The sequence below is a fragment of the Electrophorus electricus genome, chromosome 14 (genome assembly GCF_041902795.1).
Source record: "Electrophorus electricus isolate QZ-2024a chromosome 14, ASM4190279v1, whole genome shotgun sequence".
NCBI classification, from domain to species: Eukaryota; Metazoa; Chordata; class Actinopteri; order Gymnotiformes; family Gymnotidae; genus Electrophorus; species Electrophorus electricus.
The window spans coordinates 25,406,143-25,423,020 of NC_137510.1; the positions used below are offsets into that span (position 1 = coordinate 25,406,143).

At 41.1% G+C, this 16,878-nt stretch overlaps 2 protein-coding genes across 3 annotated transcripts; both read left to right on the forward strand.

The window, feature by feature from the left end:
* The first annotated feature begins 53 nt into the window (after positions 1–53).
* zgc:110410 (protein lifeguard 1) lies at positions 54–5,554 on the forward strand. Its single transcript, XM_027007281.3, has 10 exons — positions 54–142; positions 441–655; positions 1,271–1,349; positions 2,121–2,174; positions 2,284–2,374; positions 2,463–2,500; positions 2,638–2,725; positions 3,600–3,689; positions 3,799–3,846; positions 3,957–5,554. The coding sequence occupies exons 2-10, from the start codon at positions 448–450 to the stop codon at positions 4,104–4,106; spliced, it is 846 nt and encodes a 281-aa protein (XP_026863082.1). The 5' UTR covers positions 54–142; positions 441–447; the 3' UTR covers positions 4,107–5,554.
* fam8a1b (family with sequence similarity 8 member A1b) lies at positions 5,304–8,078 on the forward strand. 2 transcript variants are annotated; one of them, XM_035530399.2, is made up of 5 exons: positions 5,304–5,782; positions 6,046–6,166; positions 6,998–7,106; positions 7,208–7,347; positions 7,491–8,078. In XM_035530399.2, exons 1-5 carry the CDS (start codon positions 5,305–5,307, stop codon positions 7,633–7,635), a joined length of 993 nt encoding a protein of 330 aa, XP_035386292.2. In that variant the 5' UTR covers position 5,304; the 3' UTR covers positions 7,636–8,078. The 2 variants fall into 2 exon arrangements, with proteins under 2 accessions (XP_035386292.2, XP_026863001.2); XM_027007200.3 differs by having other exon boundaries at positions 5,362–5,782; positions 6,998–7,121.
* The last annotated feature ends 8,800 nt before the right edge of the window (positions 8,079–16,878 follow it).

Here is a 16,878-nt window from a genome sequence, read left to right on the forward strand (position 1 = left end):
GATTACTGATACTCAGCTTACTATTAAATATCGATTTGCCGCAAAAGGTTACGTCATGTCGTCCTGGAAACAAAACGATCGCGAGCAGACTTTGCCCGTCATAAAGCTTTTCAGGAAGCAGCGCTGGTACCGAGTGTGGAAGGTAAGATGGAAACTCTCCCTAAAATTAAGTTAAATCTAGTCATAAAGAAGTATCAAATAGATAGACATTAAAAAAATAATCACTAATATACTGCAGAGAAAGAGTAACAGAAGTATCAGCAATTGAAAATTACTTTGAAAACCTGGAGTCTTTTCATTTTGTGTATGTGTGTGTGTGTGTGTGTGTGTGTGTGTGTGTGTGTGTGTGTGTGTGTGTATATATATATATATATATAAGATTTTATGTATTATTAACCATTTCAATTTACTCTTCCTCATCCCTCATTTTGGTTAGTCAGACTTAACATGGAAAGACCAGCAGTGAACACCAGTGAGCAGCTTCCCCCTGCCTACAGCCCCTCATACTCCCAACACGATATCCATGGAAAAGAGAACAGGACTGGTGAGGAGGTTGGTCAGCACAGCAACATAGATATGCCAGACAGTGCTCCCCCGGCATATGGCCAGAACTTGGAGGATGTTAACTGCTTCTCAGAAGCTGACATCAGAAGAGGTGGGTTGAACTGTATGTGCCTGGTCAGAACTAGAGTTATTAAACTCAATTACTATAACCCTTTATCACAATATTATGTCTTTGTTTAAGCAGTTTTGTGCCTGTTTGTTGGTATGAGGGTACTCCAGTGTTGCTGGAGTTTTTTCATGTGTCAGTGTCCTTGTTTGATTGCTAAAAAAATGCAGCCAACACCACTGGTCAGAAACTAATAAAGAGTAGGAAGATATAACTATCAGATCCTGAGCTGGGCTATAGGCCAGTCAAGCAGACCATTATTGTCATCGCAGCCATATACAACGTGCATTACAGAGTCAGAATAAATAACATTTCCCCTGGAATCAACGTGCAAGGTACGTGTACACATGTTTAATACTGACAGTATTATCAGTACACCTACAAGGTGTTCCTACTAAACAAGTCTTTCTAATAACATCCATGTAATTGTAGAAGTGAATGTATATGTTTCAAAGTGTGCTAGTAAGGTCTACCAATTTCTGCATGATTTTATTATTAACAGTAAAGCTGGATAATCCATGACAAGATAAAAAAATATGCATAGCAAGGTTTCCATCTTTGAATTCAGTGATTGGAAACGGCTCATATGTTTGCGTACAGGTTTTGTGAGAAAGGTGTATGTGACTCTTATGGTTCAATTGCTGATAACAATTGGCATCATCTGTGCATTCCTCTATTGGTGAGTCAGACATTTATTATCACAAATTAATGCAACAATTTGATCAGGTTTTTGCAACACCTTTTGAATTATCTGGATTTATTCATAAATGTCTGATAAAGATGTGACCTCATATTAGGAATGATGCCATGCTGCAATTTGGAATTCATTGGTATTCCAAAGATGGAAAGTATCCTTGTTTTGAGGCATCAAAGGAGAATATTCTGTTGTATTCCCATGCAATGGCATCTGTTGAACCCCCATTCCCAATGGCAAAAATGCTGAATTTCTTTAATTTTTAAAGTGGACTAGGGTTAGGTTCAGGGTCATCTGCCTGATGATCAGTTCAGGTCCAAGTGTTTAGAAATCCTTTTCTAATTGCCCGTTGTTTTATTTGGGCCATGGTGCACCTGAACATAAATCTGGAGGTAACCAAAATGACGTGTTTTTATATGGCAGGGAGGGTCCTACGCACACCTGAATTTAATTACCCTCAATGAGCTTAATTATTCCATAAAGATATAGCAATGCAATATGTGTGTTGTTTGTTATATGTCTTTATTTATTATGTCTTAGATAAAAATTTAATGACATTTTAGGAGCCAATTATGCATAAATCTAGATCATTTCAAAGGATATATTTTTTGCAAACCATAAATGAGTAAATTGGACCAGAGGGTTGAGAGAGCTAAAATTCTCTGTATATGGACTTTTAACATTAAAAAATCCTATTTAACTGGTTCTTTGATTGAAATACCTTTGGAGGACCACTTTCTTCTCTGTATTTTACAGGGACACCCTGAGAACATGGACAATAAGGACCAACTGGTTCAATTACGCCATGATGTAATTATTCTAAAGTGTTCATCTGCCAAGTGGGCTTAGCAGTGATCTTATCTTAAACCCTGAGTCACACAATTCTGAAATGCTTTCTTTTTGTGATTTCCTCACAAAGGGCGACAACATTCGTTCTCATCATGGTGCTTTCGTGCTGTGGGGACATACGTCGAAAGGTTCCCTTGAACTTCTTTTTCCTTGGACTGTTTGTAAGTAGGAGTTCAACCAGCCACAAATCTAAGAATGCACTGATTATATGCAGAACTTTACAGGTTCTAACTGGCCTCTCCTAAACAGACCATTGCAGAGGGTCTGCTGCTCGGATCAGTGACAGTGTGAGTACTTAGAGTGTGTACTGATTACCAAGAACTTATAGGTTTACTTTAAAAGTGACAGGCATTAAGGATATAGTGTATAGTTCAAACAAGCCCCCAAAAAAGGTGGACTACAATACCGACATGTTTGTTTTCAGGTTCTATGATGCACAGGCTGTTATGTGGGCTGTGGGGGCCACTGCTTTGGTGTCCTTTGCTCTCAGTGTGTTTGCAATGCAATCTAAGGTCAGTATCATGTTAAATTTATGACATTTAGCTGGTACATTTATCCAAAGTGACTTAAAATATGACAATTTGAGTAACTGACGATTAAGGGCCTTTGGTCAGGGGCCCCAACGGTGTGACTTGAACTGGCAACAGAATGCAATGCTATGAAAAGGTGTTTGTCCTTTTCCAGATTATCCATTTTGATGACTTATATTTCTACTTTAGCATGCAGCATGATCAAATATGCAACAGTAGGACAGATTAACTGTCCCCTCTAGTTAGTACAGCCTGTTTGTTGAGGTTCTCTGTGGGTAGGTTTAGGGTTGGCCTTGCAACCAAGGGCAGGTTCAACGCAATCTTTGTTAGAATTGGTGTTTCCTATTCCTTTATAATCATGCATAGCATTACCCCACTGATAGCTTGAGAGCTTTGAAACTAGGCATCTCACTGGCTTTAAGTCCACTGGGAAAATCATATAAGGCTTCCAAAACCCTCAGAACACAAATCTTCATATCTTCATTCCAGAAAAAAAATCACAAACTATGCCTTCCGTCAGTTTTTACTGACATTATTTTGTGTTTCAAAATCTATTTTCTCTTTGTTACCTCGGCACCAGAAGCAGGAAGTTGGACACCTAACTATTTTTTCCTGAGAGGCTGTTTGGTCAGGACGTATCCTATTATAGCTAAGTCCAGCAGTCTGGAATTCAGCAAAGAATAAGGGCTTAGAGGGACTGTGGGTTTTGAGTGTTATTCATAGTTAAATTCTAAAAATTTAGAATTGTAAAACATATCCTGTGTTTCGAGTTGCATGTACATATGCATATATATACACTTAAAAATAAATGCAGATAAGTGTTCAGACTTGCTGTCCAAACTTTTTTGCCTTTTAGTGGGACTTCACAGTAGCTACTGGTTCGATGTGGGTAATCTGCTGGACACTGATTTCATTTGGATTACTTTGTGCTATCTTGAGATCCCAGGTCAATAATATGACTATCAATAATCAATGAAGCTATATTATCTATAGTATTAACACTATTAACAGTTCTTCATCCAACTACCCTTATTCTACTTTTTTTTCCCCAACAGTATCTTAACATTGTGTATGCATCTCTGGGAACATTGGTCTTCTCTATTGTAAGTATTCATCTGAATGTTTGGAATGTGGAAATCCATAAAGCCCTGTAGAAATCAATGGGATCACCAACACAGGTGTCAAATCTTTCTCTCTTTCTGCCTCTCTCTAGTACCTTGTAATGGACACACAGCTAATGCTAGGTAAAAAACACAAATACAGCATCAGTCCAGAGGAGTACATATTTGCAGCGCTGAATCTCTACATTGATATCGTGGTCATTTTCCTGATGATACTTCAATTGATTGGGCTCAGCCGTTGATGGAACTTGTCAGCACCTACCAAAAAGAGGCACTGTCTATCCTCCAACCATTACTCCATTTTTTTTTTTTTTACATTTATGTAATTATGGGTAGCCTTATTACTGATATGCATGAAGCAATAAAGTCTAGATACATCGTTATGAACTCAATCACAGCAGAAAGCTGAAAACAGATGACAGAATAATTTTTTTTTTTTTAAATCAGCGAGCTCACAAGCTAGCTGATATGAGTTGCCAGTGTCTTTCAATACAGATGAGCTGCAGAATATCTGCTACTGCTTACTGCCTGAACAGAGTGGCACTATGAGACTGGACTTCCTGCCTACATCCTTCACATAACACTCTTGCCCACATTCAGATCAGTTCAGACACCGCTGTAACCGTTCTACTGTTTAAAATGATCATGCACAGAGATGGAGTTATAAAGTTCACCACGGGGGGCACCCTTTCCGTTTCATTTACCGTGCCCACCAAACATCTATCACAAGTTTTGAAGCAGTAACAAAAAATAATAATAATAAAAAGTCAAAAGAAGTCTGGCTTTGATGCAGCTCTCTCACCTGCAGCATGCAGTACGTCTATGCTTGATAAACCTGACATTCAAATGATTTTTTGATGACAAACAGTGACTAGTTCTCTCTGCTGGTTTAGGCTGGTTGTCGACTGACCAAAGATTACAGAATGCCTACAATGCAGATATACGTTTTTTTCCCCCCTGTGGGCTATTGAAACGAATGAAAAATGCAAGAATTAAGCGTATTTTACTTCTGTAAATAACAGCAAACAAACAAACAATACAGATTTCATACGCTGTCTAACCTTTGCTTACGGATTGTGGTGCCGGGCCAAATGTTTGATACGTCATTTCTTAAGGCTTCCTTTAAGCTACACCTAGGTTTTTTATATAGCAAATTAAAGTTAAAATCAACTACATTTGTTTGCTATTATTGGTCAGTCAGAGGATGTATATACCATAGGATGCATATGATTTTCCAACCACGTTTAGGATAAATCCATTCGGAGCAGTGAACTGTTTCATGACCTACTACTACCCCAACTACGGCTAATTTTATCAAACCCTAGCAAACATTCCCTGTGCCCGTCCTCGAATGCCATTGCGTGAACCGGCCCGGTGGCGCAGTCTATCCCGGTAAGACCACAGCAAATCCCGAGCGTGGGCTATGCCCACATTACCGTAATGCTCTGTATATATGTCCGCATTGCACGCCAACTTGCTTGCGATGACAGACCTGTCATGGCGGATTCGGAAGGAAGAGTGCATGAACTGCCGAAAACGCTCTCAGGTGCACCTGGAACCGCGAGAGACATGAGCCCCGTTACGAAACACAGGCCTCGGAGCGCACGGGGCGTTCCCAGCACGAAGGAATACTGCGAAAAACTGCAGGAGTGGATGTGGCAGTACTACTGCGGTTACGCAAACTGGCAAAGCTGGGGCTCCTTTCTACCCGGTTTCGCAGCGCCGGGGGCGCCGACACGGGGGCTCGAGTGGACGAACGCAGACCCGCGCGGCTGGGTCGAGCGCTCGTGGGGATTCGCTGCACCTTCCGTCCCTGCGCCCGCGACAACGTCTCCCAGTAGCGCGAGGCCCCGAGAAGTTCCTGATATTCCACCTGCGCAGTTCACACAACAGCAGCACGGAAATACGCAACCGCCAGGTAAATAAGTCACATGAGTTCATTTTACTCCTATATTTCATGTTCCCCCTCTTTTCAAATGGGTAGCGTTAGCGGGCCTATTTAGCTCTTAATTTCAGGCCAGCGAGTGCATCGCGATTGTACTGGCAGCTAGTTTCGCACCACCAGTCACATCTGGGTGGCGGGCAGCAAGGTGCCTGCACGTAAACGTGTAGCCTACAGTTTAGCTGGGCAATGCAATGCAGCGCTGCTATCCCTCTAACTAATGTGCAACGTTGCCTTAGGTCGGGAGTATTCGGTTCCCTCTCCTTTCCAACGGTTCCTGGCGGAGATGCTGGATTTCTTCCTTCTTTTCTTCATAAAAGCAGCCGTCATTCTCAGTATAATGTACATGAGTGGAATGAAGTGAGTCGTACATTTTTTCAAATATTCTTTTCAAATAATTCTGTACAATTTTGTATGAGATGACGACATTAGCAATTCCCTTAGCATTTACACAATTATGCTTGATGTAAAAAAACAAACAAACAACAAAAAAAAAAACTGCTCAACTTCAAACTCTAATAGCAGTCAGTAAAATAGTTGCTCTGAGGGGAAAAATGTTCTGATGATCGTCCTTTAGAGGGTGGGGCTTTGGAGAAAACGTTGCATGGAGGGTGTGGGACTCAAGGGAGGGGGAGAGACACCAAGTCTGGCAGGGCTTAGCAAAAGCAAATAAATCATGGCCTGTTTGTTTTGAATCGCTGCTACGTAGAGCGTTTTCGGAATAGTAGAGCAGTATCAGTATAGGCAATGTTAAATGGAAGCAGTAGCTTAGTACTTAAGGTGCTTGACCCCTACTCAGAAGGTTGCTTGTTCAAGCCCCACCAGCTTGCCCCTGTTGGGCCCCTGAGCAGGACCCTTAACCCTCAGCTGCTCAAGTTGTACTCAGACATAATTGTAAGCTTTTTTTGTATAAAAGTATCAGCTAAATGTCATAAATGTAAATCACAGTAATGGTCATATGCAAATGAGCAAAAACCTGTTGGGGATGAACCTCCAGAGAAGAGAACAGATGTGAACTAAACTCACAACAGGAACTCCTCTGAGCGCTGTACCTGTTTAACCTGTGTGTTTGGACCACGGCTGCTTTGGGGTGCATTATACACAACCTTTACGCAGACTTGAAGTACTTAGTTGTTATCCAAGTTATTTGTTTGAAATAAGTGGGTTTTTAGAAACGCCGATATTTTATAGGGACCTATCGAAGTTTGCCCTGCACTTCGTTGTGGAAGAGATGGATGAAGACACATCAATGGAGGAGCTGCGAAAGATGATGCTGGTGGCCCTGGTGTACCGGATACTGGTGTGCTTCTACGAGGTCGACTCCTACGCATCCGTCACACAACGGGTGCAGTGAGAACCTGGCAGGCTGGATTATTTGAACACGTGTGAATCATGTTTCAGATCGTATGTATATGGGGCGCCGGCGGAGCCACTCCGGGTAAGTTCCTGATTGGCCTTCGGGTGGTCACGTGCGACACTGCGGTCCTGACGCAGCCCAACCGTGTTCGCGTCGTGCCGGCGACCAATGTCAGCCTGTCTGCGTAAGTGCTGACCTTTTTATGCAAATCAGGGAGTTGTTGCTGTGGTGATAAAGTGAACAACAGCACTTTACTGCCAAGAGCTACGTTATTCTTGAAAGCATGTGGGTTTCTTTGACACCGTGTTCACGTGCCTTTCCTTTTAGATCTGCAGTGCGAGCCTTGAACAAGAACTTCTCCATTGCCTTCTTCTTCCCAGCGTTCATCACGCTCCTGTTTTTCCAGCACAACAGGACTGTGTACGACATTGTGGCGGGGACTATTGTGGTCAAGAGGAACAGGCTCAGATGATCCCGACCAGCCGTGGTCGCACGCGAAAGCGGAAAAAAACAACCACATTCTGAGGTTAAACCTCCAGACAAGAGAACAGATATGAACTGCAACAAAATCAGGAACGCTTCTTTAAAGCAGAAACCTGTTAAACCTCAAGTGTTTTTCGCTCTGTGTTTCCAGTGCGAGAACTCTTTAAAGCCCAGGTTACTGCGATAAAAGTCTTTTTTTTTTTTCCCCGCACTGAATAAACTTTTTTTTTCCACCATGAATAAACTGCATGAACAGCTCTAAATATTTCTGAAGTTCACATATACTTTACCTGTGCTAGCTTTTGGGACACAGATACACAGTCATAACCAAGCCAGTCAGAATTGCATTGTAATTTTAATTACAATCAGGACCCATCCTGTATCTGAAACTGATGAATTGTTTTGTCCAGTTAAACATTTTCCAAAAAAGTATGGCCCTTGTGTTTTTGTTGTTTGTTTAATTATTATTTTTCTTTTGAAGTTATCAGAATGGTATGCTTTTTTTTTTGTTTGCACACAAGCACCATGCATGGCTTCCTCAGGTCAAAAGGTCAAAGTAACACTCTAGGTGTTGGATTCCTTTTAGAATGCAGTAGTCCTGACGAAAATCTTCATCACAGCAACCTGGCAAAAAGTCATCACTACAGTATAACCAAATTCACACCTTTTGTACATTTAGTACTGGTTAATTTAATAATATATATTAAATGAAATATATGCACACTTCTTGGTCTTCTAACCCTTCTAAGTTTTCCAGTGCCATCTGGAATTGAGTGAAACCCGCATGGTGAAGCAAATCTCTGCTGTGGAGTCCAAAATATGCCTCATGGCCCATGTATGTCATTACAGTTTACATTTTACATTTACGGTATTTGGCAGATTCTCTTATCCAGAGCGACTTACAAACGTGCTTTGTCATTTACTCATAGAATATATCCAAGTACAGTAGGTTCGACTCCAACATACCAATGAACTAGAATACTGTAGAATACAGGGATGAATGCTGATACCTAGAAGTGCAAAATACATAAGGTCTGTCTTAAACAATGATAAGTACAATATACAGTAAGTGCTAGAGTTTGTTAAACAACATAAACAATACTCTACAATAAGTACTAAATTAGTCAATATGGGAGCAGCGTCAGTTGTCCTTTAAATATTCTGCAAATAGACGGGTCTTCAGTCTGCGTTTAAAGACTGCAAGGGACTGCTGTCTGGACAGCAAGTGGGAGTTCATTCTACCATCTTGAAGCCAGGACAGAAAATAGTCTCGATTAGTGGTGGTTATGTCACGGTTTGCAGCCTTCAATGGATAAATCACACAGAGCAGTTTCCGAAGGGTCAGACCTTACTGTTGATCTGATCGGCCAAGGTTTACACCAATATTTCTCAACTGTGAAATAAAGAATCAGTGTTCCTGCCCTAACTCCAGGAATATTTGATCTGCATAACAGGAAGTTAAACACTTTGTAAAGGAGGCTGGAGTGTATTAACTAAACCTGAAATGACACAAGGTTAGTAATATTTAAACCTGAAATTATGCAATGCTAGTATGTGTTAATTAAAGGTGAGCTGATGTAAGCTGGTGATGTAAGAGGTGTCTCCAGTGGGTTACGAATGATGCAAAACTTTTTCGATCTTAAATTATATCATGTTCTTTAAAAATGCTCAGTTGGTTCTGCTACACTGTATAATTGCAGTTATTTTAAAAATCTGATACAGGTTGCCCTGTAATTGGTCTTGTTTCTTGAAACAGAATAACCTTCCTTATTCAACAGATTTGAAAGGGCAGTTAAAACTCCATTGTACATCCCATGCTACAGTCTGTAGTATGCCAAGTATAGAATGTAGTGTTTTCTTTAATCAGAGAGCCTAGTTCACCAGTAGATGGGGTAAGAATGCTAAAGATTCCTTTATGTTCCCATCTTGCCACATCAGCTAGCTTTATCTTCCAGTGACTACTACCAATAGTAAACGCAGCCATGTGCCAACATGTCACATGGCAGATTTACTGGGGTGCATGTGTATTTCCATTAATCATTATCATAACTGTTGACACATTAAACAGCAAGCATTAGAAATGGTACCATATAATGTGACACTGTGCAGATTCAGGGACACGTGCAAACCCGTGATTTTAGGACAAATCTATTAGGTTGACATGACCTGCTCTTTGGTACTGTTCCGTTAAGCATGTCTGTGAAGATGTGTCCAGTCTCATTTTGTTGGAGGCCTTATCAGAGACTGGGCTTTCTCTTGCATGCACTTATTGTGTTGGGTCTCAACAACACGCAAAGGAAAGCTGACAGAGACAGATGGTTCTCCCTCATAACAGACCCCCTCTCCCCACAGATCTCTCGCTCTCTCTCTCTGTCCACTTCCTGTTAACACCCTGTCACTATCACCCCACTGTCTTCATAAACGCAACGCATGAGCAGGTCTTGACTCTGCTCTGCCTGCCCTGCGTCTATCCGACACCGAACTGCTGTGGCAGTTGCATGTGCTGTTATTCGGTGGGAAGCAAATTCATGTTTTGGTGTCTAGAGTTTATCCTTAAATAAGAAAACAGTTAGTGAGGTGGAAATGTGTTCTGTAAATAGGAAGACCTTCAGAGAACCACTAGTATTCTCTGTGGTTTGGTTTGATGTGACCAGAGCTGCAATCAAATCAAGCCACAATCAATGGCCAATACATGCTGGTTTTCAACCACTTATGTGCAGGTGCATTTTTCTAGTATGTGTTTTTGCCTGTCCTTTATCTGTTAGCCTACATGCATGTAGCAAAATTTCTAGTGCTCAGTTTTCAAATCTCAGTGCACTTTCATTCATGCCTTGAATGCATTGTTTGCATTGTGTAAGATGGGTGTGCACGTGTGCGCACTCCCAAGCGCACGCCTCTGCCTGCACATACACCGCTGTGTTTGCATGGGACCGTGAGAAAATAAAGATGTCTGAGTGGTCTGTGGGATGAAGGAAAGAAAGGACAGCCAGCCAGGGTGGCTGTGTGTTGTCAAGGGCTCCCTCAGAACAGCCTCATTGGCTCATTGTGCAGCGCTCCCACATTAATTGATGAAGTATCAGACTTGTTGTAGTAATGATGTCATTTTCAGCCAATCAGAGCCCATAGTGACTGGCACTGGAGGGTCCCGATTGGCTGTTCATATCAAGAAGGGAAGAGGAACTGGTTCACCACCAAAGACTGAAACACACTCGGAGAACGAAAAGGAGGACCTTGTACCCTCGAGGAAGATGGACAGCAGTGGATGAATATTCCCAGCTCCAAACAGTGAACATGTGACCTCTTCTCACGCCATAATTTTAATCCACCATGGCCTACTTTCCTTTGTAGGCACGTTTCCTCCCGACAGGGTTTTGTGTATAATGTCATGAGAATGCAGCACGCAGCCTCATGATGGTAAAAAAGAATTAGCTTCACAAACTGGGTTTACTGGGGCCACCCTATGCTACTGGGATGAGCCCTGCACACCAGGGAAAGCTTCTTACGCATGAGTATACAATAGCACATGAATGCAATCTGCCTTAAGATGCTCCCATTGTTTAATCTCGTCCTTGCATTTGCTTCGTGACCTTGACAGATTTGCGTTATTTAGTAGGTTGACATTTAAACTTGTGCTTGGATTTTTAAATTAAATCATTCTCTACTTACTGTGTATCCTGTACTTCAGCTTTGGGTCTTGATTTGTTTCGATATGTTCCTAGAATGCCCTGCATCATCCATATATATGATATGCATAAATCGATTTAGATTTAGAAATGGGTTCAACCTGTTTTACCTTCATTTCTTAGGCAACATTCAGTGATGGACCAGATGAACTGACATCTGAGGGAGCCGTTCTGGTACAAGCATGTGAATTTCCTAATTACATTGTGTATTTGTGTATTGCACTAGAGGTTCTGGATTGACATGCTTCGGGATGTGGTGTTCAGCACTGATAAGTTTGGTACAATGCCTAATAATCATAATCACAGACCCACACTGTATGGATTACATTTTGAAGGGTGTTGTAGGTGATACCAACCTCAGAGATTATAATTCTAACTTGTTACACCAGCTTTCCATCATTAATCTCATTATTATCATCCCTGAATGAAGTATTACCTTAAGAGGAAGAAATATGTAACCACGGCTGTATCAAAGCTCACTGGTCTAATCTCTGACTTGGTGCATGTCTGCTTGCACGTTCTGATTTCAAAGCGCTTCTTCGCACCACGAGTTTCCATTCAAATCTGGTCTATGCCATGCCTTTAGTTCTTGCCGCTAACTGATGGAGACTGTAATAAGCAGGCTGTCTTTGTGTCAGGTGAGTGGAGTCTGTAGTTTAATTAAGAAACGTTTAGTTGGCGCTGAGAAAAAAGGACAGCGCTTCCCATAAAACTTGGCAATGAAGCTGATTTTCGTGGGCCCAAGAACCATTTACTCCGCAACAGATCCGTAAACTAGACAGCTACACAGTGGCTTTATTAAGAACTCCAATAATATACGGATTTACGCATTCTCCAGTACACATACTGGGTGAGTAAAGTGTGTGTAGAGTCTACATCCAAGAAGACAGCCTCAACCATTTTCAATATGTTGCCTGTTATGAAGGCTAGAAATTGCTTGTTGGCTGCCGTGAGCCAGAATTGGGGGAATGTTCTGTTCTGTCTTTTGTGCTGAGTGGCAACCATGACACTCTGGGGAAAGGCCGTAGTGAGCAACGGGGCTCTCCTTCCACGCCCTGTGGCAGCTGAAAGTGAAGTCACACTCAGTTACACTAGTGCAGCTTCCCCTTTTGGAATTAGGCACAGTGAATGAGCACTTTGGATCTGCCCAGCAACAGGTTCACTGTTTACCAAACAACCTACGGTTCTCCTTTTCCCATACAAAAGGTCTCAGGAACGTCTGCAGAATTCTGTCCATACACTCTGAAAATGTGTTAAGTAGAAGAAGAAAAAAGAAATATGGAGATTGCGATAAAATCAACTGAGTAATCACTTACATGTGTGGAGAAAGCTGTTGTCAAGCAACAGAGATGATGTGACCTGTGTAGGATGCTGTGGTTGTTTAAAGAGACATCGTTCATTTTACACTATAGACCGTGTAGTAGCTTAACGCTTTAAAGTCTGCTGTGTTCCTCCATGTTTGCATTTGAGAATGGGTCAGACGTGGTCTTCTGAAAAGGTCACACATCGCTCCCCGTTTCTAAGAAAGCTAAGGATTTCTCTGAAAAGTTCACCGGGTACAAAGTGGACATGCTACATTCGGTCAGATCGGATCTTTGAGCATGACTCTTTGCTTCCTTCCTGTTTGGCTGCCAACCGGTTGGCAGGAGCAGAGGTGCCCTCATCCTCGGGCTCGTTACGGAGCACTGCTGGTTGCCAGACCTGCAGATTAAGGGGATCTTGTTTGACTCGTGGCAAACAGTAGGCAAAAATCACTAACGAGCAGTCTGGGTTTCAGTGTAATTAAGATCCAAGTTCTTCTGTCCCTCATTTTAGTGTTGTCCGCCTCCCTCTGCATCCGATGAGGGTAACACGTAGAGGAGCTGCATCATGTTATGCAGCAGGATTTGGTAGAATGATTGAGTTGAAGCCACATGGGCTTTTTTTCTTCCCCCTCTCCCTCCCACTCATGGGGCTTTGCCCTTACAGCACAATGCCTAAGCAAGGCCTGGCTATTTTGGGGATAAATTGAGCTCTTGGCTCTGTGAGACATGGGAAAAAATGTTTTAGCTCAAGAGAAATGCACCCATCCATTGCTGTGGTCAGGCTTTATTTAACAAGAAAGATCCAGCTTTTCTCGTTTAGACAGAGAGCAGAGAACGCGACATTTTTCGCAGTGATAAACAGTTGCGGTGATAACCAGAGTACCAAATTCTAACTGAGAATGCTGAGATCTTAAATAATAAGAAAACCTTTGCCTGGTTCCCCATTTATGAAACACAAGAATGGCCTTAAGTGGTCTATATGATAAACCCATTATTAACAACACAAATCCGGCTTTCTGTGATGTTTCACAGAAACTGTTAACAGCAGTTCTTTTTTTTTTCCTTTTGATCTTCCTAGAAAGACATACTTTGATACTGTAAGATCATCCAAGAGGAAATGTGAATATAGACCTTAGTTTTTTACTCTGAAGTTAAAACCGTGAGGTGTGAACTGGCGTACAAGAAAAACATGGTGTAGGTGTTTAACATCTGTACTGTCTCACAAGTCCTTGGTAAAGGGTGCTAAAGGGCAATTTTTGGTGAACGAATTTCTGGGAGATTTTTCGTCAATACCACCTGGCCCTGGGGTTTACTGGCCCAACCATGCTCCCCCAGGTGAGCTCAATACGTTCTTTGACTGAGTCAGGCTACAGCACTGCTGGAGTTCATGCACACACACACACACACACACACACACAAGCCATGCTCACACAGACACAGTCGTGCTCGGATGCGTGCTTACACCCAAATAAATGTGTGTTTAAAAATTGCATGTTTCTTAATGGGTACCATAAGACTCTACGGCCAGCCCATGTTACCTCGGCAACCAGGGTCCGTTCATATTCTCCACACATACCCAGCGAGCAAGCACTTCCTTTTGAATTAAACGGACTCTCTTTCTTCCTGTCTCGTTCTCACTCGCACACACCTTCTGTGGAGCTCAGTGACCAATGCTTATTTTCTAAAGGAGACTGATGTAATATCTGTCTCGTGAATCCAGACACTTCAGACGCTTTAAGCTTTCACTGATAGACGGTCTATACAGAGCATTTACATGATGCTACTATTAAGTTTTTCTTCCAGTTTTTTTTTTTTTTTCTATTGCACATTTTTGTGATCATAACAACAATTACCAGGATACATTTAACTGGACAATTGGACAAGCGTTAAATGAAAGCCTGTGAAAGTCAGTGTAAATAAATACCCTAATTTCCGTGAAGTATAACGCCTTACAGCACTGTTACTAGTCTTATATTTATGTAGACTCTGTTGGAATATATTAATGACTTTTTTTCCCATACAATTTTATGTTCCGTTGTCTTCAGCTCTACCTTGAAATACCATGAATGCCAGAGGAATGTATGACCTCTGCTGTGTTTCACCTAATGAGTTAAAATACATGAATTCTATCAGGTGATAAGGGCTCAGTATCACTGACATGATGCACCATATTATATTAAACAAGTTTATCAAAAAAAAATGTTTTTATTATTCAGCACTCTCCCCAAACTAAAGGTCACTGTACAGATCAGATCAAGGAATATGTACTGACTATAAAACAAACATTGGGAAAGAAATCATATATATGACAGCAGCAGAATGAGATAGAACAAAGAGAATCTAGAAAGACATTTTAACTGGGATTTGACATCAGTGATGGAGATGCTACAGATACTCAGATGGAGTTTATTCTAAAACTGAGACACTACTGCACTGAAACATCTGCCATCCATGGATGCGAGACAAAACTTGGGGATGGTAGGCTGAATAATAAGACACAGAATGAGGAACATGGTTATGCAGAGGTTCAAAAGTCAAGAGAAGTATCTTAATAGGGGTGATATAGTCACTTTGTTTAGTGTGTGTGGGTAATCTAGCCACTGAGTTTTGAATATACTGTAATCTAGAGATGGTGTTGCAAGGCAAACCTATGAAAAGAGCATTGCAGTAATCATGTTGATAAATGCAGTGACCTCTGACCTCTGCTTTTTGTTTGAGCATGGGGTCAACACATGCCGTGTTGCACAAACAGGAACAAAAGCAGTCCTTAAAAAGGAAGTTAAAATGTGCACCAAAGGTGTGTCTTGGGTCAAAACTAACAGTAGGGGGAGGACACCATTTAAGGCAACAGCCAGATCTGCACAGATGTAAATCTGTGAGTTGTGACTACAAGGACCTGTGTCTTGTCAAGGTTTACTTTGAGGAAATTTGAATGTAAAGTAAGTAAACTTTAAGCAACAATAAATACACAACCACAAACTTAGGTCTTTTAAATAAAAATGCATTCATATTTCATTCTATTCTAGTGAAACCTATCACAGACTAAGGCCATAGGCTGCTTTCACGTTACTACTTTTCAAGAATATTGTAAAATATTTGAAACAAAAATGAAAAGGCACCAAAACAGGCACCAAAAGGCACCTATCGCTAAGTGAGTCATTTTCTCGAGAATGAAACGAATGTGATCTTTATTGGACTGCTGGGAGCTTGAAGAAAATAAGAACAAATTAAACAACCAATTGGATTCTAAGAACAACATTATAACCTACATGCCACCTATATGTTAACTTACAACTTCTTCTGCTATATTACAGTGGGAACTATTGGAAGCTGAGGACTATAAACTCAGTTAATCCTGTTCTATGAACAGTATTCAGTTTCTTCACCCAAATAATCAAGTCACAAAGCCAAACTGATAATTTACAACTGCAGGTAGTCACTTAGGTAGTCACATTTTAAATGATGAATGCCATATGTATTGTTCTTGGCAGGTCGATACTTTGACTGGCATTAAAGAAGTTGCCGTTGTAATTTGTGAGTATAATATTTTGAAATGTTGATCTAATGAACCATAAACCCTTAAATCTGAACCCCCAAACCTCCAACCCCCCACCACACACTTGTTATGTCTTATGTTCTGACGACGTCAGCTGCTCGGATCCTATCCCAGTGCATGAACCTTGTCTTCTTCATGCATGTCCAGACAAGTTGGGACATGTCTTTATGAATAGTTTGAAATACTAGTTGAGACACCTCGTCTGAGAGTTGAGTGTGAAAAACAGGTGCTGAGGAGGATAAACATGAGGATATTCTCTTTTCTATGGGAAAACACTTCTGATGACATCAAGGTAAGCTATGGGACATTGAGCAATGAAACAGGACCTAATATTGGACTAGAGTGATGTGATGTGACTCATTGGGGATTTAAAACTTGTTCTATGAATCTGATTTTTTCTTTGTCATTTATGTGTTTACTTGTGAGTGCACACAGGTACACATTTAACTCTTATTAATTATTTATATTTTTAATAATAAAGCCTGGCTCTGTATCAGACCATATGTGTACCATCGATATTTAGTGTCCATGCATAATTTGAGTAAACTATACATATTGTTTCATAATAAATTGCATTGTTTATTTTGAATTTTTAAAACCAAAATTGGTTTAATCAGATTGGTTAATCTGAAAAAAGAATTGTAGAATGTCCTGATGTGCAGACAGTAGCAGTGAGAGAGAGCCACAGA

Coding starts and splice junctions, on each gene's coding strand:
- zgc:110410 (XM_027007281.3), top strand. CDS start 448: ATGGAAAGACCAGCAGTGAACACCAGTGAGCAGCTTCCCCCTGCCTAC. Junction 656..1,270: donor AGAAGCTGACATCAGAAGAG/GTGGGTTGAACT, acceptor GTTTGCGTACAG/GTTTTGTGAGAAAGGTGTAT. Junction 3,847..3,956: donor GAACATTGGTCTTCTCTATT/GTAAGTATTCAT, acceptor GCCTCTCTCTAG/TACCTTGTAATGGACACACA.
- fam8a1b (XM_035530399.2), top strand. CDS start 5,305: ATGCTCTGTATATATGTCCGCATTGCACGCCAACTTGCTTGCGATGAC. Junction 6,167..6,997: donor ATGTACATGAGTGGAATGAA/GTGAGTCGTACA, acceptor GATATTTTATAG/GGACCTATCGAAGTTTGCCC. Junction 7,107..7,207: donor CCCTGGTGTACCGGATACTG/GTGTGCTTCTAC, acceptor ATCATGTTTCAG/ATCGTATGTATATGGGGCGC.